This window comes from Henningerozyma blattae, chromosome 5 (genome assembly GCF_000315915.1).
Source record: "Henningerozyma blattae CBS 6284 chromosome 5, complete genome".
NCBI lineage: Eukaryota > Fungi > Ascomycota > Saccharomycetes > Saccharomycetales > Saccharomycetaceae > Henningerozyma > Henningerozyma blattae.
In genome coordinates, this window is record NC_020189.1 from 749,949 (window position 1) to 773,207 (window position 23,259).

Here is a 23,259-nt window from a genome sequence, read left to right on the forward strand (position 1 = left end):
AATGAAAAGGGCTTTAAGCTTACCAATGAACAAACAATCTTCCTATCGATTGGAAGAATTATATTCGAGTTTTTTCCAAATAGCCCATATCGATAAAATAAATTATCATCAATATGTCTTTGGTAAACACGATGAAAAATTAATTATTGATCTAGAGTTTAAATTAAGAAAATCCCACCCAACTGTTCTAGTGGCAATTTTTTCTAGAGAACTATGGTGTTTTAGTTTAAATGATTCAAAACTTGAATCTCCTCAACTTGATTCAGAAACATTCAATAATCATTTGGAATTCGATAAAAATGGCCATTTCGATGCAAATTATTCCAAACCAAATTTACCGATATATTATGCAATCTTCTTAAAGGCGTTGCGAAAGACAATCTACATTAACATTACAATCAATTCTAATAACACTCTGATTCCCTTTGCAAATACTATGATTTCAATAAGGGAAACTCGCCACCACGATTCTTCAAATTTGTTTCAAATCTCGCCTCATTTGTTTGAAAACGGTCAATTGACATTACTATTGTCAATAATACAGTTAGACCTCATACCATTGAAACTCGATCACATTAACAATGAATTTTTTTGTAAAAACAATGCGCTTTATTTTGCTCCTTCAGGTATTAGAATGTCCTTATTCTCCCCTAATGCAAATGCAATGACAAAACCCCCTCAAGATTATCAAACTTTATTAAACATCTTGGAAGTCTCCCATGGTATTATATTTCCTGATGTAAACTCAATCCATTGGATTAAAATTATCCCACAAATCTCTCATCTCAATGGTATTACACCGTCCATAGCACGTTACTTGGCCAACCAATCAGATAATAGATTTTTAATATGGCCACTAGAATTGTGTTTTGCTCAAAGACCCTTTGATTCTCCACTTGAAACAAGTAGTGGTGTCTCGTCTTGGAAATTTAATCAAACTCAAGAATTACACTCTACTTTCCAAATATTAGATGATTTCATCAATTTAAAACAAAGTTCATCGTTACGAACTCCTGGAAGCACAAGTGGAGGTGGCTTTGGTATAGGGACAAATTTACCTATGAGTTCAGGTGGTGGATATACAGATCAATTGCAACATTTCTATAAAAATATTAATTCCACGGGGGCCATCCCCAATTCAAACACTCAATCAGAAAAACATAAATTTTCTCCCAATGATTTAACCAAATTTTCCCCACTAGATCAACCCTTCCCCAATTCTAATGAACCATTTCATCCGGTGCTCTTAAATACCCCCACTAATGACTTATTTATGGAAAATAATAATAATAGAAAATTATCTTCCCCCAATTATACAGAATTATCTGATAAAAATATTAGATTATCCACTGATCAATTCTCTACAGGCTCAAACCCAACTCCAATAAAAAATGAAGTCATTCTTAATGATACATTGGTAGATCGAGAATTATTTGGTGACGATGACGATGATGATGATGACGAAGATTTGTTTGGAGAATTAAATGATTCTTCGAATGATGATAATAACGTAACTGCATTAAAACTATCAACAAAATCGAATTCAGATGAGGTCACAGAAGAAATGTTTGATATGTCCGATGATGAAGATATTAGAACATCTTCTAGTAAAAAAGAACAATATTGTTTAACAACAAACGATAATGCAAAATTAACCAACACCAAAAAACATGGATTAAAGAGAAAATATTTAGATATCCCCATAGATGAAATGACTTTACCAACAACGCCACTATATATGGACCCGGGGGCACCTTTACCTGTAGAGACACCTAAGGATCGTAAAAAAAGTGTCTTTGCACCATTGAATTTTAATCCAATCATTGAAAGTAATGTTGATAATAAATATAAAAACGGTGGTAAATTCTCATTTAGTCCTCAACAAATTGAAGAAGCTTTAAATTTCGATATTTCTACTGCCAATATTTCAAGTTCCGACGATGACGATGACGATGACGATGACGATGACGATGATGATGATGATGACGAGGTTAACGATGTTAACGATAATTTAAATAACTCTATAGATGAAGATATCCCAATTGATCATTTCCCTGCAGAGACTCAATTATTATCCTATGCTCCTTTACAAGTTGTCCCTAATGAACAGTTAACTTCAGAATTGATTAGAAATATCCCTCAACAACAAATAAATTTCCCTACAAATGAGATTCCAAAAGATAAAGATAATATGAACTCTATATGGAAATTACCTCAATACGATATTCAAAGAACTATATCACCTATAAGGGGCGTTGAAAATAGCATTCCTCTAAACGAAAATATCAATACAAACAAAACATCAGCAAATGAAGATCATCTATTTGCTAAAAATACAATTGATCAAGATCATCACACTACGTTGACTGAACCTGGCAGAAGATCTGTTAGAAGTGATTTATCAAATGAAATTTCAATGACAAAGGATAATAATAATAATATCACAACTGCCACTACTAAACAAGATCAAGTTGTTTTGGATGATAAAGATAAATTACAAGAATTTACTACGAATTTCCCCTTCCTATTAAGACATTTACCCCTTTCATCAATGCCATTGACCTTTTCTTGTTTCAATCCACAAGTGAAAATTAATTTAAAACATCAAAATATTTTAAATTTAATGGCTGAACAAATAGTTTATGATTATGATATGCTAAATCAATTAGGAGTGCCAAATTACAATTTTAAATGTATTGAAAATGTTAATGAAGGGTTAATTAGTAATACTTTAACAAATATTTTTAATGAATTTGAAAGAATTGATGGTAATAATTTAATTTCTAATATTTATTCCATGAAACAACCTTCAGTTATCGTTAAAAAACATCACAGTACTGTCAAAATCCGTGCAGATTCTTATGAATTTGGTAAATATTTAAATTTAAAACCTGCGAATGGCTTAAAAAATTTTAGATTTTTATTATTAACTACAGATTTTAAAGATGATTGTGCATCTTTTGTTTCCACATTTTGCCAAACTTATATTGGATTTGAATATGGATTTTGTGAACTTCCCAAATTAACTAATGATCATATCCAAGGATTAATAGTTTTAAAAGATTTAGAAGAACAAAAATTATTATTATTAGCGGCTCAAATTGTCTCCTATTGTTCTAATAATAAAGGTACAGGAAATGATGTTCCTTTGTTAATTATGCTACCCCTTTTCAATAACACTTTAATAGAATTAGTGAGAATGATTTCCAAATTCGAAATTATCCAAAATGAGGTGAGGCTTAGGATCCCAAATGTTGAAATATTACTGAAAGTAATTCCCATAGATTTCATAAAGAGCCCTCTTACTTCAGTAGATGATTATACCTCTTTAAGTATTGGTATTTATAATTTATTACCTTCTAAATCTACAAAATTTGCCACAATTGCTCCATCGTTTGAAAATAAAATTAGTTTCTCTAATTCAGTAGGGAATCCCCACTCAACAATTCATTATGACTCTTTTATTCATTTAGCTTATGCAAGAAGTGTAGATAAACGATGGGTTTTTGCTGCATTCTCAGATTCAACAGGATCATTACATACCATTAGAACTTGGTATGTGGGTACTTCAAATACTAAATTTGATAGAGCTTGTGATGAGATTTGGCAAATAGCTATGCAAATAGCCGTGACAAAATATGGCAGAATTTGTATGATTCTAACAAGATTAAATAATGTTCTACCTGATGATGAATTAATGAATTGGCGCCATTTATCTTCAAGAAATGTTCATTTGGCTGTGGTTTGTGTAGATAATTCTTCTAGAATTTCATTTATTGATAATGATAAATTCTGCCCAAGCTTTAAACCATTGATACACAATCCTAATCTAGAAAAGAAACTGAATCCTAAAAAATTGAATGATTATGAATTAAGAGATATAGATCAAGATGTTTATTGTGCTATTTTCGAAAATTCTTTACCGTTAGCAAATTCTCAGCATAGATGTGCAATTAAAAGTGGTGCATTAATTAAGTTCGATACACATAATAACAAGAATGATTCAGAATCAAGAACTTGGGACACTTTTGAAGTTAATCTACTAAATTGTCCACATTCAAACAGTACACAATTATTTGAAGCAATTTTAGAAGAATTCCGTAATCTATCTTCTTTAAATACTTGGTTCAGTGTTTCAAAAGGTAATAGAACCAACGTGCCATGGCATGTACTTGCAGTGGAAAAAATGATGAACACTATGGTATACACAGACGTATTGATTCCAGAATAAGTTAAGAATTTTTTTTAATTCGTATCTCACTTGGGCCGTCGGACATTTCCATTCTTAGAGAGTTATAATCGGAGATTATAAAATATCTCTGAAAATTATAAACATCCAAACCGGTCGGTTGAAAAATTTTTTTCCTTCTTATTAGCGCGTATCATATGCAAATTATTGGAAGGGCATCTCAATGAGCAAAACCACATGAACCGATTATCTATGGTGGGGGATACAAATGCCAATAATGCGGAATGAAGTTTTCATCTAAAAAATTTACCTGTCGAGGATACCTTGTATTTAAGTATCTATATATTGAAAACTTCTCTATACGGATCTTTTTTCCTACCATTTTTCAATTAATTTCATAAAGGCTGACTAGAAGAAAAGAAATCTACCAACCAATAATCACATGTCTATCGAAGCTGCTGCCAAAGAACTAAAAGCTGCCTTAAAGCAATACCCAAACTTTCCAAAAGAAGGTATTTTATTTGAAGATTTCTTACCAATTTTCACTAAACCAGAATTATTTCAAAAATTGATTGATGCTTTCAAATCTCATTTGAATGCTGAATTTCCAAAGGTTGATTATATTGTTGGTTTAGAATCCAGAGGTTTCTTATTTGGTCCAGCTTTGGCTTTATCCATGGGTGTTGGGTTTGTTCCAGTTAGAAAAGCCGGTAAGTTACCCGGTACTTGTGTTCAAGCAACCTACCAAAAGGAATATGGTTCTGATGTTTTTGAAATGCAAAAGGAAGCTATTCCAGCTGGATCTAATGTTGTCATCGTTGATGATATCATTGCTACAGGTGGCTCTGCTGCTGCTGCTGGTGAATTAGTCCAAAAGGTTGGTGCTAAATTATTAGAATTCGATTTCGTCATGGAATTAGATTTCTTAAAAGGTAGAGACAAGTTGCAAGCCCCAACATTTACCTTATTAAATGGCCAAGAAGAATCTTTAAAGAAATAATTGTACTCTTTTATTATTTATTTTTCTCAAATGTTTCTTCAATATTTATGTTTTATTTTATTCATTTTTAAATTTTGGCATTTAATTCAAAAAAAGTAATTTTACATTTCACTGTATCATTAACTAGACTATATTTATATAAAATGTCCCTTATGTACCATAATAAAATTACCTTTGTGTTTTGATATTGTCCATTTTCTCTATATTCATGCATATTACATATGATTTTCTATGCTTATATATATGTCATCATTTATTATATTAAAATGATCATTATCTATAAACACTGTTTATCGTCCCTTTCTGCTTTTCCAGTATCCAATATAAGGCTCCTTTGTCTCTTCTGTTATTGTCTCCATAACTGTTGAAATATAGTACTCGATACCTTTATCAGTCCAAGAAACACAATTACCGGATAGTGAAAATTTCTCTACTTTTAACCTATTCAAAATACTATCAGCGGGAATTTCATGATAAGTGTGAGGCTTTAAGTTTCGTAATGTGATCACTTTAGTACCTGGCTTTAATACTTGAATTAGCTTCTCCACCTCTATATTTAATTTAGCATCAAAAAGGAAATTATTTAGTAACAAAATATCACACTGAGGTAGCAGCTCATTTACTCTATCATTACCAAGAAAACTTTGTCTCAAAGAAAATTCTATCGGCCCTAGCTGTAATCCAAATAATTCACATCTTTTTGTTAATTCATCATACTGAATTTCTGCAATATCACTTGCATTTTTCATTATCTCGCATCCAAAACTTAGTTTACAACCGTACTCTAAAGAAGCTTGAATTGTACAATTACCGACACCACAACCAAGATCCATGAATACATGCTCTTGTTTCATCTGACATTGTTCAAATGCGACTGATAAAAAATTAGGAAGTAATTCTCCATAAACTTCAGAACTGAAAGATTTATATTGTCTTAATTTATTATGGTTTGGATGGATACTTCTTGTATAAATAATGTATAAAAAATCATGTATGAATGTCTTTGGGATCATATTGTCAAAAAGTTTCAATTTTTTCAAAACTTCGTGACGAGGAATGGACTCAACTAGTTCATTATATTGTGTAACACATGATTTAAATAGGGATTCATCCTCATTTTCTAAAGCTAGTTCCATATTTTCTATAAGTTTATCAGATATAGAATTTTCATACTGACGTGGTAAAAATAATAAAAAAGTATATTCAACTATACGACCAATCTCTAGCATAGGGTTATACCTAGACACTGCACTGTTAAATTGAATGAAATATGCTTCTTCGAAGTTGGGATAAATAATATTCTTTAGCCAAACTATAGAATCAGGATTTAGCTCCTTAGATTTGTAACGATTCATTGACTTAGATACCTCTATTGAGTTAGTAACAGTTTTATCAAAATTTAAATGAGAGTTCAGATAGTCAAGATTAAAAAGATACCTATTGATTTTTTTATATTCCCTACTGGGAATAAAATAAGAACCTTCGGATAAGTTTGATTCATCCAGAGCTTGGGCATCAGTAGTCATACTAGAATGCTCTCCAATACTACTTTTTATTCGCGATTTCACGGAGATTAATGATTTAAAATGAGGCTGTTTAGGCTTTATACCCTTCTTGCTCCCTTGAATAGATCTGCTATTTACTCTTTCTGTTTTTGAATTTGTAACTCTACTTCTCTTCTTTTTAGATGGCTGTAAAACTAGGCCCCTCTTCCTACCTTTCTTCGTATGCTGATGAATCAATTTAATTTCATCTATTGAGTTAATATATGTAAGCTTATTTTGATTCTCCTCGATATGTCTGCCATTCATACGATTCCCAGGGAATCGAAGTTTACTTGTTCGAGAGACTTTTGTCACATAACTATCTTTATTTTGTTCTCTTTTGTTTATTTTACCCTCTAAAATATTCTTTTTTGAGCTTTTAATCACGACATTTAGCTCACCCTTTGATTTTTTTCTTTCATATTTTTCTTCTTCTGTATCAGAGACATTCAAGATTCTTTTCAGAACCATTCTATCCTTTTCAGCATCTTTCTCATATTTACTTTTATCTCTCTTCAAATGATTTTCATCGTAGGATAGGGGTTTCCTCTTTCTGAACCTTCTATTACTATTAGACTTTCTGAGATCTGATTGATCATCAATGTGAGAATCCGGGTATATGTATTGAAAATTATCTACAAAGTAGTTGGCATCTTGTAGCAGAGCTTTTAAATTATTGGCAAACCTACTAGTGGAGTTATTGGAGTTTGAAGTAGTATTTCCTTCGAAATGGCTTTTAGTTTCCTTTTGTTTATCTACAGAATTTAATTGTGAATTACGGGTGCGTCTACTGACTTCTCCAAAACTATCCTTAGCTGTACACACCTCTGAACCTTGGTTTATGCCGCGTTCTTTTACTAAGTCATCTTTCGGAGTCTTATTTGGCTCAGTAACAGAATATTCTGGAATTCGATTTTTAGTTCTCTGCGTTGTTGGATAAAAATTAATAAAATGATCAGCACCTGCTAGTAAATCTTTCAAGCCCATATACTTCCTTTTATGCTTCTTAGTTACCAAGTTACTATCAGGCAGCGGAAGAGAGTCCTCAAATCGATTAAGCTGAGAAGGTATTATTCCTTTCCCATAATCGTCCTGTATACTATATTTATCAGTCAATACGTAATTATTACAGCCATTAAGCTTAGTGTTTTCATCATATGCTTTGTATTCCTCAATAAAGTCTGAGCTTGTGCTTTGAATAGTAATATTTTGATCAGAGACATTTGAATTAATAACGTGCAATGGATGTGACTGAGAAGCACCCCGAGACTGACTTTTGGGAGGAGTATAAATAATATTGGACTCTTGTTTAGTCACATTAGATGCTTTAGCATCACTTGAGCCCAAAACAGTATTGTTTAGGGTAACACTAACAAAGGTGTCACTCTCACTTTCTATTGGCGTTATAGGATTTTTATTAGGTGTTAATAGACCAGTAATATCATTTGAAATTTTTGAATTTGAAATGCCATTAATACCTATGCTTGTTTGACTTACTGCGTTTTTGGAGTTCATTTTTTTTTTTACATAAAATGCATGAACTATGGAGGTCAAAAACAATAGAGATAATGTCAACAATAATATACAACTTAACAAAAATTATGGATAGAATGGATAATAAAATATTCAGTAATTATCTGGCTAGAATATAATAAAAAATTAAAAAGCCTAGTGAGAATGGGAAATGCCAATAATAAAGTTTTGCAAACACAGGTGAGCTATGCTTACAATTTATTGTTACAAAAGAATAGAGTTTAACCCCCCCCGTAATATCTAGAGTATGCAAGGTAAACCTCTGTTTTACAGCTCTTGCAGATATTTGGTTTAATATTGTACTCTTCATATTTTCCAGTCAGGCCATTCAATGATCTGCCAAAAATTAATACATTGTTTTGTAGGATCATGTATTATCGAAACGCGTTACAGTAATACTAAAATTATACGGCGCTATCATAGTATATACATATAGAAGGTCAGCGATTCAAGTTAATGCCTTATTTAATTAAGTTTAAATCTTGAACTATAGAGAAATACCCCACATTATCCAGTGATAATATCATCAGAAAAATTTTTTCATGATTCTACTCGACTACTCTATATAACTCATAGTAATAGTAATCTAGGTGCTATATTTGGTATGAATAAAAAAAAAATCAAATTCACGATATAGCAGGCCTCTTACTATTCTAGGTATAAAATACTCACATAGTACGCAGTTTTATTATTTTGGTACTGCTGTTTTTTTATAGTACTATAATTTTAAATTTACTTGATTTTTGTTTATGAAGAATCCTTAATATGAAAAATGAGGCTAAATTACAGTAAATCCCAATTTCATATTTTTAGGTATATGCTATTCGTGCCAGAATTCGAAAAATTTAACAGACAGCCAGAAATATTTATTATTTAATCAAATATTTTGAATTGGCATACAACCAACATTCAATTTTTTCTATTATCAATATCCAGGGGATATATTTAGCCTTTTTGAAATTTGTCGGGTGGCCAATTATTTATGGTTTACATTAACGAATCGAAGTATATATGTGCATTATTATACCTGCATTAGAGAACAATGCCAACATCTATACAAAAGGGAGATAATGAGAATATGACGGATAATGAATCACATTCTGTCAAAAACAGCTTACAAAATAAACCATTTCAAAGTGATAAACTAAATAACCAAGCCGAAACTGAACAAAACGAGTACATTGCAAAGGTAGAGACTCAGCCCGTAGTGAGGAAAACCTCTTGGTTTAGATGGGAGCGGTCTAGTCATGGTACATCTCTTTCTACTTCAAGTTCTATTAATGCTACTAATAACCATAATGGTAATCTGATAGAAACAAACGCAGATACTTTAAGAAATAATGCACCTTCACGAAAAGCGTCACAAAATAGTACATCTATAGAAACACCGGAATTCACTTCAGATACTGTAACCAAACATAGTACGGCAGAAATCCAAGATCCACAAAGACGAAGAACTTGGTCATTCTGGCATAAAAATAGCAAAACGAATGATATACAGGGCAACTCCGAAATCGCATCCACCAATGATGTGAATCTTGCAGATCAACGATCAATTGCAAACAGCAATAGTACTGGTTCAGACCAAAATTTGGAACCTCAGAACCCGAATAGTTTAACTAATATTCTAATACCACCGCAAGCTTACAAAAACTATTTGGAACAACTTAAGATATGGAAGGAAAACAACCCAGACTCCTCAAATACCAATACTAATAATTCTCGTGATAATAAACAAAAAAGTAAACTTACAAATACTTATGACGCTACGATTTTATCAGAAAGGGCTGATGAATCATTACCATCGGCTAATGATCTCTCAATAAATTCAAAGGAGATACCTTCGAAATCTAATCGTTCTGATTTTGCAACCAGCGCAAATATTAAAGAAACATCCAGAACTAGCCATAAAGATGTATATAGAGAGGGTGTCCATTCTAATAAGGATGATACAGAACCATATTTCCAACCTCCAAATTTGGTTGTACCCGGTTTAGAAATTCTACCAGTTGATAATACATGGAGCTCAATTACCAACTCTTTGAATAATATAAGCGCAGAATTAAAGTTGACAAACAGGACAGGCATGCCATCTACTTTATCAAGGAAAGCTCCACTCCCAACATTATTTAATATTACAGAGGGACAACAGCGTCCATTAAATATTCTAATCGTTGGTGTACATGGATTTTTCCCTACAAAAATTTTTAGAAAGGTATTTGGTGAACCAACTGGAACATCAACCAAGTTTATTAATGAAGCAGAAGCTGCTATCACAAAATATTTCGAGAGTAAAGATTTCCCGATAAAAGTAAGCAAGATTGCATTAGAAAGAGAAGGTAAAATATTTGACAGGGTTGACTATTTTTTCGAAGTTATGAAAAGTTGGATTGATGAAATCAATAAATCTGATTACATTTATTTTGCAGCTCATTCGCAAGGATGTCCCGTAACTTTTATGCTATTGGGTAGGCTGATAGAAACGGGATTGTTATCGTTAGATGTCTTAAACTATTATGAAAATGAAGAACAACCATATAAAAAGACAAAGAAAATCATTTCTATTTTAGCAATGAATGGCATTAATAATGGCCCATTTTATGGTGCAGATCAAACTCTATTAGTTCGAAGTTTACGTACAATTGAACAAGATTCATTTATGGAATTATTTCAATTTCAGAATTTTGAGTCAGATAATTCTAAAGAATTGTTAAGGACACTTAAGATTGTATTTGATAACGATGTTAAGGTCACATTTGTAGGAACTGTAAACGATCAACTGGTACCGTTATACTCATCAATGTGTTCGTTTATCCATCATCCAAATATATTCCGAGCCACATTCATTGACAAGAAGTCGAACACTCCTGACTTTATTACAAGGGTATTAAAAGATGCAGGAATTTTAATTAATTTGGGCTATTCTGACCGTTCTATGATAAAAGAGATCAGTAGCTCATTAGAAGGCACACTAACTGGAGGTGGACACTCTTCAGCATATCATGAATGGCAGGTTTATGATTTGGCAATTAAATTTTCTTTGGAAACAGATAATTTAAAAGAACGCCAACCGCTAATATACTTACCTTACAAATTAGATAAAATGGGTACAAACGTTTATAGACTCCCTTGGTGTATGCGAAGTTTCTTGTACGAAGTTGAAAAACATTTAGGCCAGTCTGAACTAATAAAACTACAACAAGAATATAATGAATGGCACCCAATAACACAACAGGAACAGGATATTAAATTTCGTTTGGCGGGGCTAAGATCATTATTATGATGCGTTACGAATGCGAGTGACTAACTCTAATTGAACTGCAATTCATTTAAAGGAATTTCGCACTCCAAATTATCCTACCCCAACTACATCACTATTGCTTTAAAATAAACTTATAACACATTTGTTTTATGCTCTTCAGATATAATTTAGCTGCGGTTTCTACATTGGATAGCATACTTGGCTTAAGTGGATTTTAATAGATAGTCCAATGGGCAGTAAAACGAGATCATATTGTTTAAAAATATCTCAAGACTTTTAGTTTTTGTTACCTTCAAAATCCTAGTATAAAACAATGTGACGGTCCTCTTTCAATTACTTACATTTTAAGCCATACTTTGTATAAAAGTATATATAATTACAGCAGGCTAATGTAGAAATAAAAATACTGCACAAATATGTAGTCTATATATTCCTTCATAGAATATTACCTTATAGGAGTATTCGCCATTTATATATTTGTGAGAGCTTTGCTTCCACATCTTGACTACCCAACATTGTTAATTATACACTTCAGAGTATAACTAACATACATTGCTTATTATAGAAAAAATGACATTTTAAAAGATGGGTAAGATCACAAGGTTTGAATAAAAATGAAACTATGCTTTATTAGAATACTTTGCATAGAGATAGATACTTGACTAAAAAATGACTAAGAGTCATCTGCTAACAAGAAACAGTGACAGAAATTTCTTTCGAAATAATAATAATAGAAACTTTAATATTTAATTATATTCTCATTCTATAAGCTTTATATGTCCGTGTTCTACTTGTTATTACCTGAATTACCACAAAAGTATGATAACGGTTTCAAATATATAACAAATTATTATTGCAATTTTTCTAAGGCTTAAGCCATATCTGTCTAAATCTTGTTAAATGCCAAAACATATTTAATACGCTGAATAAGTTTTGACAATTCAACTCAATATATTATAGTCGACTGACAAATATCAGGACAGATAGTAAAGCTAATACGCTACTGTAATTTTCTCCAACACACCGTATTGCTCGAAGAACGCCGGAATTCTAATTTTTAGGTATGCAAACAGAATCGATAGATAGGAGCAGTTTCACAGGTTGAGAGTATAATTTCTATAATAAGAAATTAGAGAATACTTGCAGAATTGGTGCCATTTATTATTAGTCTTTTTAATGCCAGTTTTTAAACTAAACTTGTAATCATTATGGTCACTTCTTGTTTCATAAAAAACAACATTGGGAATATAATTGAATTAGAAGTAACTCTCATAAATATACAATAGAGGTAATTAAACTTTAGAAAATGAAATTAAGATATTATTATTAGTATTATTATTATTTTTATTCGACACTGCGTGTTCATTATTATTAAATTATATATGAGTATTTTTATGTCATGCAACAATTGGAATAAAGTAATTTTCGCTTCGAACGAAAGCAGACGTCCAACTAACAAAAAGTAATCCCTTTATTCCACAAGAAGAAAGTGTTTTAAATTAAATATATATACTCCTAAGCTGTGATGGCTTTGCAATATATTCATTTTCTATTTTTAATTTAGATTTCCTTAAATCCAGCACTAGTAAAGTTTGGGTCATCTTTATATATTTCATTTGACAGCGGAGAAATAAGCATGATGCCAAACATAATGTCGCAATAGATAAAGATTAGTTTAGCAATTTAATTTTTAAAAATAAAATTATTAGGTATGAATGAATTAAGGGATATTAAAATTTTTTTCAAGGTTAATTCACTCAAAAAGTAATCGAATATAGATTTTTGACGCCATTTCTTGAAATTTTAGAAATACAATGCCAAGAACCTACTACTAGTACAGCATATTGGTGATGATATAGTTAGAATTTGATCAGTCATTTTTCAAACAAAGCATGAAATCCTATGAAAAAGAAAAGTTGATAAATGTTGAGTGAACTTCAAGATAAAATAGGATGTATAGCAAGTTAATAGCGGACAAATAGTTATCAAATAGAGTCTTATATGATACACCAAGATTTTCAATTATACCGTAACACATAATGCTTTTTATAGCATTAAAACTAACCATTATGCTAGCTTATAGAACAATGTTAACAATATATCTAAAGAAGTTGTTCTAAGAAATTAAATTTGCCTTTCAGATTAAAAAAATGATAAATAATGACACAGAGATATTCTTACTTTTAACTGTAGATTGCTTAAACCAAAGTCTTCTATTAAAGTTACCTCTTTTTAGATCTTTACCAGAATTAGAAAACCATATTGCTGATTAGTGATAAGTACATTACAGATATTTGATAACCATAGTCAGTTTTAAATATACTTAGCATTGTGTTAAACTTAATATTCGCTTGGTTATGTTTGAAAATTATTTATAATTATAATATAATATATTGCAACCAAACAGTATTCTATTAATGGCGTAATCAGGGCTTGCGTCTGTGTATCTAGTCTCCCAATGTGAAACATAAAGAAATAAATATAGGACCAATACACATTAAGTTTGTTTTTTTGAAGAAAAGAATACTTTTTACAAAGATAGCACCTCAGGATCTAATTATTTCAGGCTATCATGGAAATGTTTTAGATGAAAATAAATAAACTATTATGGCTCACTTCTTTATTAAAATTTAACAGCACTAAACTAGCAATTTTTTTTCATTCAGCTTCAAAATCTCGAACTACATCGATAGTTGCTTAAAATTTTTTTTTAAAAAAAGCAGAATTTTCTCCTATAAGCATATTTCCAATTCCCATATACACTAAGATGAAGTACTTACTTTATGTACTGGCTTTATTAATCCATCAAAATCTTTATTTTCTACACATTCTTGAAACCTTTTTAGTTGGGTAATGCTTTGGGAAATTATGTATAATTTTGAAGCAGTTAGTTGTGATTCCAATAAACTGATATATTTGTTAAATAGTTTATACTCGCCTGCCGTTAAACTAATATTTGCTCCGATATATATTGTCCAATAAGAAATGGAACTTGTATGGTTACTAGGTATGGAGTACCAAAATTCTAACAATTTTTTTAATGCCACTGATAATTCGTGATGATTACTATAATTACCAATCAAATAATAATCTATATACAGAGACATCGCAAATTCTGCTATTTTTTGACTGTTTTCTAGTGAATTTTCAAGTCCATTGTACTTATCACTCTGAAGCAAAGGATACATATCAGTGTTTTTAACAATTAACGCTAAATCATCCTTTAATTCCGCCCCTAACCTATGAAGACGTGATCTAATGCGCTCATCCTTATTGGTTAACTTCAATTTAATAATGTGAATGCCAGTTAAAATTATTCCTTCATTTTTCAATTGTAGACTAGCTTTCCATAGCTTTCCAAATAGTGAATTAATGTCAAGCGTATTCCCTGAAATTAAATTAAAGTTATTACCCATAAGGATTCCTTTGTTGAGATGCGTAGATGTTGTATATTTGATAAAATAGTCAATATCTTCTACCGAACCAAAGATAGAAACCTCACTGCTTAAAAAATATGCACATTGTTGCATATACATAATCCAGCAAAAATGTATGGATAAAATAGAATTAAATTCAGGTTTCGACTCTTCAAATTTAAAATTACCTTTTAAATGCTGATCGAGGAATTGCTTTAGACAAGCAATGATTTGTTGTGTTAATTGTTCCCAGCCTTGACTTTTTTTCCAGCTATAGGTATCCAATGAAATTCTTGCATAGACAAGAAGATAAAATGAGTTATTACCGAGCTGATAATTATCAATTAATGAATGAACTGTTTGTAGACTTTTTTGAAGACTGGGGATACGATAATATCTATCCCATAAATCTGCCAATGAAAATTTTTTTTGAATATTATAATATGTTTTAAGGGTATGCGATGCGAGATATATGATAGCTTCATTAAACTCTGGGAATTCAACAGTAATTTGCTTCATATTAAGAATTACTTGTTTAAAATATTCAAACGGTAGTAATTGCAATAGACCAGTAGTTAATTCAGCAATCATTACTTCCCAGCAAAATTTGACAATTTCCAGGCTATTTTGTTTTGTTAATTGTACCACAGTACTATTATCTTCTTTTGTATTCAAAAAAATGGATGGCAAAGGATCATTTTTAATCAAACCTTCTAGTCCATGCGACTTAATAAGATTAAATGTTTTTCTAATTATTTCTTCATCAATAATATCTGGATCATTTGGTATAAAATCGGCTTCATAATTTAATAATTTCATTAATTTTACGTCATTTTCTCTAAAAAAAATATTTCTATCAATCTTATTTACGTCACTGGTTTGATTATTGTCCGTCAGAGTAGGAGTCTCTATCGGATCCAATATATCTGATTTTAATGACTTTAAATTACTATTTATGCTTGATATGCCCATACTTGAAGAGGAATATTTCATGAATTTTTTTTCAATTTTTTCATCGAATGAGTCACTACTAATATACGTGGTTACAGATGAATTTTCTTGGGTACATAAAGTTTGTGAAGCACCATAGACACTAATTATTCTTTTTACAGTACTTCCATAATTAGAATTATTATGTGGACTTGCTTTTAGTTTCGGTGAATGGTGTAGACTTTTTGGAATATTTTCATTTACATTTAGATTAAATTTCCTCAAATATTTTTTATGGGCGTCTATTTTTGGTCGTATTCCAGGTTTAAAAGAAAATTGAAGTTTGCCATGTGATTTAATTTGTGATTTTTCTCTTGGAGTTACAGTGGACATAGTTTTTGTCTTCAAATTTTTATTTCTTACATTTGGAACTTTAATTTTATTGTTTAAATTGGCTTGGAACTTTGAAGTTGCAAAAGCTTTCATGCTAATTCCATTATTACTATTATTATTATTCTTATCATTATCATCTTTATTGTTCTGTAATGAAAAGTTGTTTGAAGATGAGGAAATCCTCCCCATATCAACATTAAATGATCCATTAAACATTTTGACTACAAAATTACTACTGTAGATACAAGCCTTATATGTTTTTTGGCACCTACCACAGCGAGGTCTATTTTCGTCACATTTTACATGAGCTTTTTTACACTCTTCACATCCAAGCCTTGAATAGGTGGATGACTTCTTTATCATGACTAATAATAAATATTGTATATTCAAATAGAGACAAATGACCTAGATAATTATTTTGAAATTAGACTCTTCACCTATTAATGACAGTTTGTTCTGTTTCTTTTATCGTGCTTTATTTTCCAATAGTTTTGCTACAAAGGGAAAAAATACGAAATATAAAAATACAAAAGATTTATCAGAAGAGAATTCTGTTGTTATGAACCTTGATGAAATTGAAGAAATATAATATATAATCGGTTAAACGTATATATCGCTATCGAGAATGTACAATCTTCGTATTTTTTTTTCTTAAAAAACCTAAGAAAAAAAACAATTTAACTTACCTAAGATGTAAAAACAAAAGAATTGATATTAATAACTGGAAAGATATTTAAACATCTAGACTTTAGTTCAAGAGGTTACCTAGGTAGCCTTTGAATAAAATAACCGGATCAGTAATTATTACCCTTTCCAAGGACTTAATTTATACTTTAAAGTGAATTTTTACTCTTTAAGATACACATATTATTCATTTTGGCACATATGACATGCTATAATTAGAAGAAGAAAACTAGCTGGTTGTGAATCCATTACAAGCACAGAAACTTTCCTTTAAAGGAAATTGAGTAATCTAAAAAGATTCTGCAAAAGGATCAACCGGAAAGACGAAGGTTTTTCTTTCAAGAAAAAATTTAATAAAACTGCTAATATGTTCACTAACAAGGATTTGTTGCAATATATCTACTGACCTGAAAATGACGTTTTCAAAGGTATTCTCTGGGTTGTCTCGGAAACAGCTACAATGGAACAATTATATCTACAAAACTTAACATTCTGGTGAGTAATTCTTCTTTCCATTGATCCTCCTTCAGATATGCTTGCCTTACCATTTTTCTCATCACTAGATTCTTTTTGATCTAGAATCGTATATACTATATTATTTTATTTATTTTTTTTTTTTTTTCTTTTTTACCATGGAAGAATAATGAACGTGCAACATTCATGTGTATAAATATTTCCCTTCTTAGTTACATGACAGATAGATTGATATCTATAATTAAAGGAGACCTCTGAATTAAAGACACCTAAGAATAATTTTCTTTTAAAAAAAGAAAAAAGAAATCTGATAAACGTATACCAAAATATATTGAGATTGCCTTTTCTGAATACCTATATTGCACTGAGCAATCTGTGGTGCATTTTTTAATGCCTTTCGCCGGTGTATTTGCCGTTTCCGTCACCATTACAGGAATTTTCCTATTTGGGCCAAATGCATTGTTCTAAGTTTGTCAGCCCCTCCAAGCAAGAATTTGATGCAAAAAATAAAGATGTCCTCCGATATTATGACGAATTGATTTACGGCCTAGAGGATGAACAAGGAGTGTTTTGAGGCTCGTTGTTTTTACCTAATTAAAATTTGAACGTTGGCCATAAGAGATCTTTCTAGAAAGTTTGTGTTATTTTTTTACCTAGAGAGGGAGAAAATCTTAAGATATCTAATATGATATCACAAGATAGTAAATCCGATATAGATATAAGGGATTAAGCATATAGTAAGATGCCTTTATAGGATAATGGTAACCAGAGACGTATGCTGATTATTAGGTTAGAGTTGTTAGAAGAACAATGTGATATTGGCATTTGAGATGTCTTTTATTGTGGCTTGACTCAATTTTGAGAGGATTCCCCCTAATTAATGCGTATCCTAACTAATAAGCGTTACCATATTTACAATACATTTATTAATAGTGCTTGCTAGTAACTTGCAAGTGGCAACGTTATCCATCGTTTTATAAATTTCTCTTTTGCATTATGAGGAAAAAATGTTAGACCTAAGTTATTCTTTTCGTTCTTAAGACATTTGTTTGTAATGCATTTTTTTTTCCCACGCAAAGGCTAGGATGAGCCTCAGGAATTGGGTATTACTTTCCTAGGGTGTTCTAATTATATTCTTGACAAGTCATGACGCGGCCATCAGAAATGACATTATTTCTAAGATGCTTACATACGATACGTTAGCCAGCTCCTACACTAAATACTATCATCGACAAATCGGAAATAACTTTGAATATACGTTTCAATAGTACGAGCGATGAAATATATAGTTTAATATATTATACAATTTAAAACTTTTGCATAATATTCTCCAATTACCCCTTTATCTTTGTTTGGTTTTTTCCTTGTTTTATTTCCATTGTAAAATCATAGGCCGCCGCCAAGAAATTGTTGACTTTTTACAATTTCAGTTGTTGGGATTTCTCCGAAACTGTAATGAATGCATGAAATTTATATTGGCAGTTATTTATTTACGTGGTTTTAAAAACACCCTTTAAGTATAAAATTTCGTATACTTTTTTTTATTTAATATTCTTTAATATTGGATCAAAATAAGAAAATAAATAAAAGTTTTTTTTATACATTATAAACCACTTTATTGTTTTTTTTGTTCATTTTATGTTTGTCATATTGTAATATGGTGACTGAAGTTCAAAGAAGAAAATTAACAAGTTCCACCGAAGAGGGTGTTGAGTTACTCTATGGTGACAATCAGCAACAATTAAATACGTCTGGCTCCAGTGGTAAAAGACTTTATACATGGGATGAAATTCCTGTATGGCAACATGACAATGAATATATTTATACTGGCTATGTGCGCGAAACAAATAGTATGAAGGAATCATTCTTGAGCTTATTTTATATTCATAATGAATCAGTTAATATTTATACTCATTTGATCCCAGCTTTTTGCTTTTTAAGTATGCTATTATTTAATACTTATGGAGTAAAGCCTCATCCAACAACCACATATGGAGACTATGTTGCTATTGACCTTTTCTTCATTGGTGCTTTCACTTGTTTAGGGCTCAGTAGTACTTTCCATTGTTTTAAAAGTCACTCATTGAAAATATCCGTTTTCGGTAACAAGCTAGATTACTTGGGAATTGTTATATTAATCTCTACGTCTTTGATAAGTGTCTTATATTTCGGTTATCATGATGATCCATTTATATTTTATATCTTTTCCGGTATCACTCTATGTTTTGGAATAGCTTGTGGTATCGCATCATTAAAGGATAAATTTAGAACAAGAGAATGGAGGCCTTATAGAGCCGCTTTATTTGTATTATTCGGATTATCTGGTGTTCTACCAATCATTGCTGGTATAATGAAATATGGTATTCGTGAAGTATTTGAACGTGTTCAATTAAAATGGATCATTTGGGAAGGGGTTCTATATATATTCGGTGCCTTTCTATATGGTGCAAGATTTCCTGAAAAATTTATGCCAGGAAAGGTAGATATTTGGGGCCAATCTCATCAAATTTTCCATGTTCTTGTTGTTATTGCTGCATTATGCCACTTACGTGGGTTAATTGGAAGTTATGAACTAGTTCATCAGAAATTAGACGCTCAATTGCAATCAATTACTTAAGTTACCTCCAAAGTAAATCAATTTGTAAAATGTATAGGATACCAAGAAATTATAGATCCAAAAAAGTGTCTCATTAAACTGACTTACACTTTTCAATTAACTCTAGATACTTACTTAATGTAGATGCAAGCATGTGTAAATATTCATTTTTCTCTTTCTTTTTTTTTACGTTAATTCGTTTCCTAGTTGTCTTATATTTTGGAGTTTAACAGAGAAGGGAAAAAAAAGAAAGCATATATTTACTTTTAATACCACTTAGTATTGGTAATATGATCAAACATTGCTGGAATTCATAATTTATTAGCTTTAAACATGAACATTCACCGGAAAAACTTTAACATTTGAATTGCTATTATTTTCAAAAATTATGCAAAAATCCCTTGAGTGCATAATTTTCATCGCTTTAAACTTGCTCTTGCCAAAAAATTATGCATTTTCGCGAATTATGCATATTTCCATTGAAAAAAACCCTCCAGTGCATAGTTCCATAAAAGGAACTATGACGCCAAATAAAACAATCTAAGATATGGTTGTATCTCAGTCGAGTCTTAGTGAAAAAAAAGTCCGAGAGACATCATGAAACACAACCACCCTTTTTACCACTCATTTTTTTTTTTCAAATTTTTTTTATCCAAAGGGTGTCTCACAGCCTTGTATTACTTTTTTTTATTTCCTCTACACAATTCGTGAAAGGTAAATACACCTTGTTTACGCTACTTCATTCTACAGAGTAATCTATATTCAGAATAAATTTTAAAGATAAAGGAAAATAATATCTGCTTTTGAGATCTGAATAATTACTTGTACAGTAAACCTTATCGTATGGTTTTTTTAGAAAACTGAGTGGAGAGTTTTCCTGATTGTTCTTCCGGTTGGACTGATGTCTCTTTGAGAACGTGGTGGTATGGGTACCATTATGCAGCTTTCACTAGTACTATTCTTTGTTATGCAAAAATAATTTTATTCTATTCATTTTACTAAGTAAATGCTACACCATTCCACGAGGTTCTTGAAGATTTTATACGTTGGATAGGGTTTTCATTGGTTTAAATAAAAAGATATATAAACCAAGTATTTTTGTTAGTATTGTTTGGAAAGTTCAAGTTCAATTCCCCTTTTCTCACTTACAGATAAACAACGATTTTTTATAAATCAACAAGACAAACAATAATCATTTTACAACAACAATTCAATGTCTGAAATTACTTTGGGTAAATATCTTTTCGAAAGATTAAAGCAAGTCAATGTTAATACCATTTTTGGTTTACCAGGTGATTTCAATTTAGCTTTATTAGATAAGATCTATGAAGTTCCAGGTATGAGATGGGCCGGTAATGCTAATGAATTGAATGCTGCTTATGCTGCTGATGGTTATGCCAGAATTAAAGGTATGTCCTGTTTGATTACCACTTTTGGTGTTGGTGAATTATCTGCCTTGAATGGTATTGCTGGTTCTTATGCTGAACATGTTGGTGTTTTACATGTTGTTGGTGTTCCATCTACTACTTCTCAAGCCAAAAAATTATTATTACATCACACTTTAGGTAACGGTGATTTTGATGTTTTCCATAGAATGTCTACTGAAATTTCTGAAACCACTGCTATGATTACTGATTTAAGCAAAGCTGCTTCTCAAATTGATAACTGTATTAGAGTCACTTATACTACTCAAAGACCTGTTTACTTGGGTATTCCAGCCAATATGTTTGATTTTACATTACCAGCTAAATTATTGGAAACCCCAATCAATATGAAATTATCACCAAATAATCAAGAATCAGAAGATGAAGTTGTTGAAACTATTTTAAGAATGGTTAAAGGTGCTAAGAACCCAGTTATCATTGCTGATGCTTGTTGTTCTAGACATAATGTTAAAGCCGAAACTGAAAAATTAATTGATGCTACTCAATTCCCAGCTTTCACTACTCCAATGGGTAAAGGTTCTATCAATGAACATCATCCAAGATTTGGTGGTGTTTATGTTGGTACTTTAACTAGACCTGAAGTTAAGAAAGCCGTCGAATCTGCTGATTTGATCTTATCTGTTGGTGCTTTATTATCTGATTTCAATACTGGTACTTTCTCTTACGATTATGAAACTAAGAACATTGTTGAATTCCATTCTGATCATATCAAGATTAAGAACGCCACTTTCCAAGGTGTTCAAATGAAATTTGTCTTGGATAGATTAATTAAGGAAATTGGTGATTACGTTAAGGATTACAAGCCAGTTCCAGTTCCAGCTGGTATCCCAGACAACAAGCCATGTCCAGATGAAACTCCATTGCAACAAGAATGGTTATGGAATCAATTGGGCAATTTCTTACAAGAAGGTGATATTGTATTGACTGAAACTGGTACTTCTGCCTTTGGTATTAATCATACTAAATTCCCTAAGAACACTTACGGTATCAATCAAGTCTTATGGGGTTCTATTGGTTTCACTGGTGGTTGTGTTCTTGGTGCCGCTTTTGCAGCTGAAGAAATTGATCCAAAGAAGAGAGTTCATTTATTCATTGGTGATGGTTCTTTACAATTGACCGTTCAAGAAATCTCCACCATGATCAGATGGAACTTGAAACCATATTTGTTTGTCTTAAACAACAACGGTTACACCATTGAAAAATTAATTCATGGTCCAACTGCTCAATATAATGAAATCCAAGGTTGGGATCATTTATCTATCTTACCAACTTTTGGTGCCACTGATTATGAAGCTATTAGAGTTGCCACTATTGGTGAATGGAACAAATTAACCACCGATGATAAATTCAACAAGAACTCCAAGATTAGAATGATTGAAATCATGTTACCAGTCATGGATGCACCATCCAACTTGATTGCTCAAGGTAAGTTGACTGAAGCTATTAACGCTGCCCAATAGATTTAATGATTAAAAATAAAACCCATTGACGGTATACTTATATCCCGATCATTTATTTACCTTTTTTTTCCATAGAAATGCTATTTATAGAACTACAAGAGCCACACATCTATATACAATCACATCTATATACAATCACATCTATATACAACTAGATCTAATATTACATAATGTAAGAATAATATAGAGGCAAGATGTATTAAAAAAAAGAAAAGAAAACAACTTGTAATAATTGAATAAAAAAGTAGGAAACCACGCACATAGAAACACACACACACCCACACACAATTATTTTCCAGAATTGGAAGCCAAGCTATAAACTAAGCTCAATGT

The 23,259-nt window shown here is 31.1% G+C and overlaps 7 protein-coding genes across 7 annotated transcripts; 5 read left to right on the forward strand and 2 right to left on the reverse strand.

The window, feature by feature from the left end:
- Position 1: 1 nt before the first annotated feature.
- SSN2 (Ssn2p) lies at positions 2-4,231 on the forward strand (the record flags this gene model as incomplete). Its single annotated transcript, XM_004180826.1, has 1 exon — positions 2-4,231. The coding sequence occupies one exon, from the start codon at positions 2-4 to the stop codon at positions 4,229-4,231; it is 4,230 nt and encodes a 1,409-aa protein (XP_004180874.1).
- A 400-nt stretch (positions 4,232-4,631) lies between these two features.
- On the forward strand, positions 4,632-5,189 carry APT2 (adenine phosphoribosyltransferase APT2; the record flags this gene model as incomplete). Its single annotated transcript, XM_004180827.1, has 1 exon — positions 4,632-5,189. The coding sequence occupies one exon, from the start codon at positions 4,632-4,634 to the stop codon at positions 5,187-5,189; it is 558 nt and encodes a 185-aa protein (XP_004180875.1).
- A 290-nt stretch (positions 5,190-5,479) lies between these two features.
- Positions 5,480-8,248, reverse strand: DOT1 (histone methyltransferase DOT1; the record flags this gene model as incomplete). Its single annotated transcript, XM_004180828.1, has 1 exon — positions 5,480-8,248. One exon carries the CDS (start codon positions 8,246-8,248, stop codon positions 5,480-5,482), a length of 2,769 nt encoding a protein of 922 aa, XP_004180876.1.
- A 1,096-nt stretch (positions 8,249-9,344) lies between these two features.
- On the forward strand, positions 9,345-11,549 carry TBLA0E03040 (uncharacterized protein; the record flags this gene model as incomplete). Its single annotated transcript, XM_004180829.1, has 1 exon — positions 9,345-11,549. The coding sequence occupies one exon, from the start codon at positions 9,345-9,347 to the stop codon at positions 11,547-11,549; it is 2,205 nt and encodes a 734-aa protein (XP_004180877.1).
- A 2,741-nt stretch (positions 11,550-14,290) lies between these two features.
- TBLA0E03050 (Zn(II)2Cys6 transcription factor domain-containing protein) lies at positions 14,291-16,630 on the reverse strand (the record flags this gene model as incomplete). The annotated part of the gene is made up of 1 exon (XM_004180830.1): positions 14,291-16,630. The coding sequence occupies one exon, from the start codon at positions 16,628-16,630 to the stop codon at positions 14,291-14,293; it is 2,340 nt and encodes a 779-aa protein (XP_004180878.1).
- A 2,452-nt stretch (positions 16,631-19,082) lies between these two features.
- On the forward strand, positions 19,083-20,042 carry IZH2 (PAQR-type receptor; the record flags this gene model as incomplete). Its single annotated transcript, XM_004180831.1, has 1 exon — positions 19,083-20,042. The coding sequence occupies one exon, from the start codon at positions 19,083-19,085 to the stop codon at positions 20,040-20,042; it is 960 nt and encodes a 319-aa protein (XP_004180879.1).
- Positions 20,043-21,234: 1,192 nt separating this feature from the next.
- Positions 21,235-22,926, forward strand: TBLA0E03070 (alpha-keto acid decarboxylase family protein; the record flags this gene model as incomplete). The annotated part of the gene is made up of 1 exon (XM_004180832.1): positions 21,235-22,926. The coding sequence occupies one exon, from the start codon at positions 21,235-21,237 to the stop codon at positions 22,924-22,926; it is 1,692 nt and encodes a 563-aa protein (XP_004180880.1).
- Between the last annotated feature and the right edge of the window lie 333 nt (positions 22,927-23,259).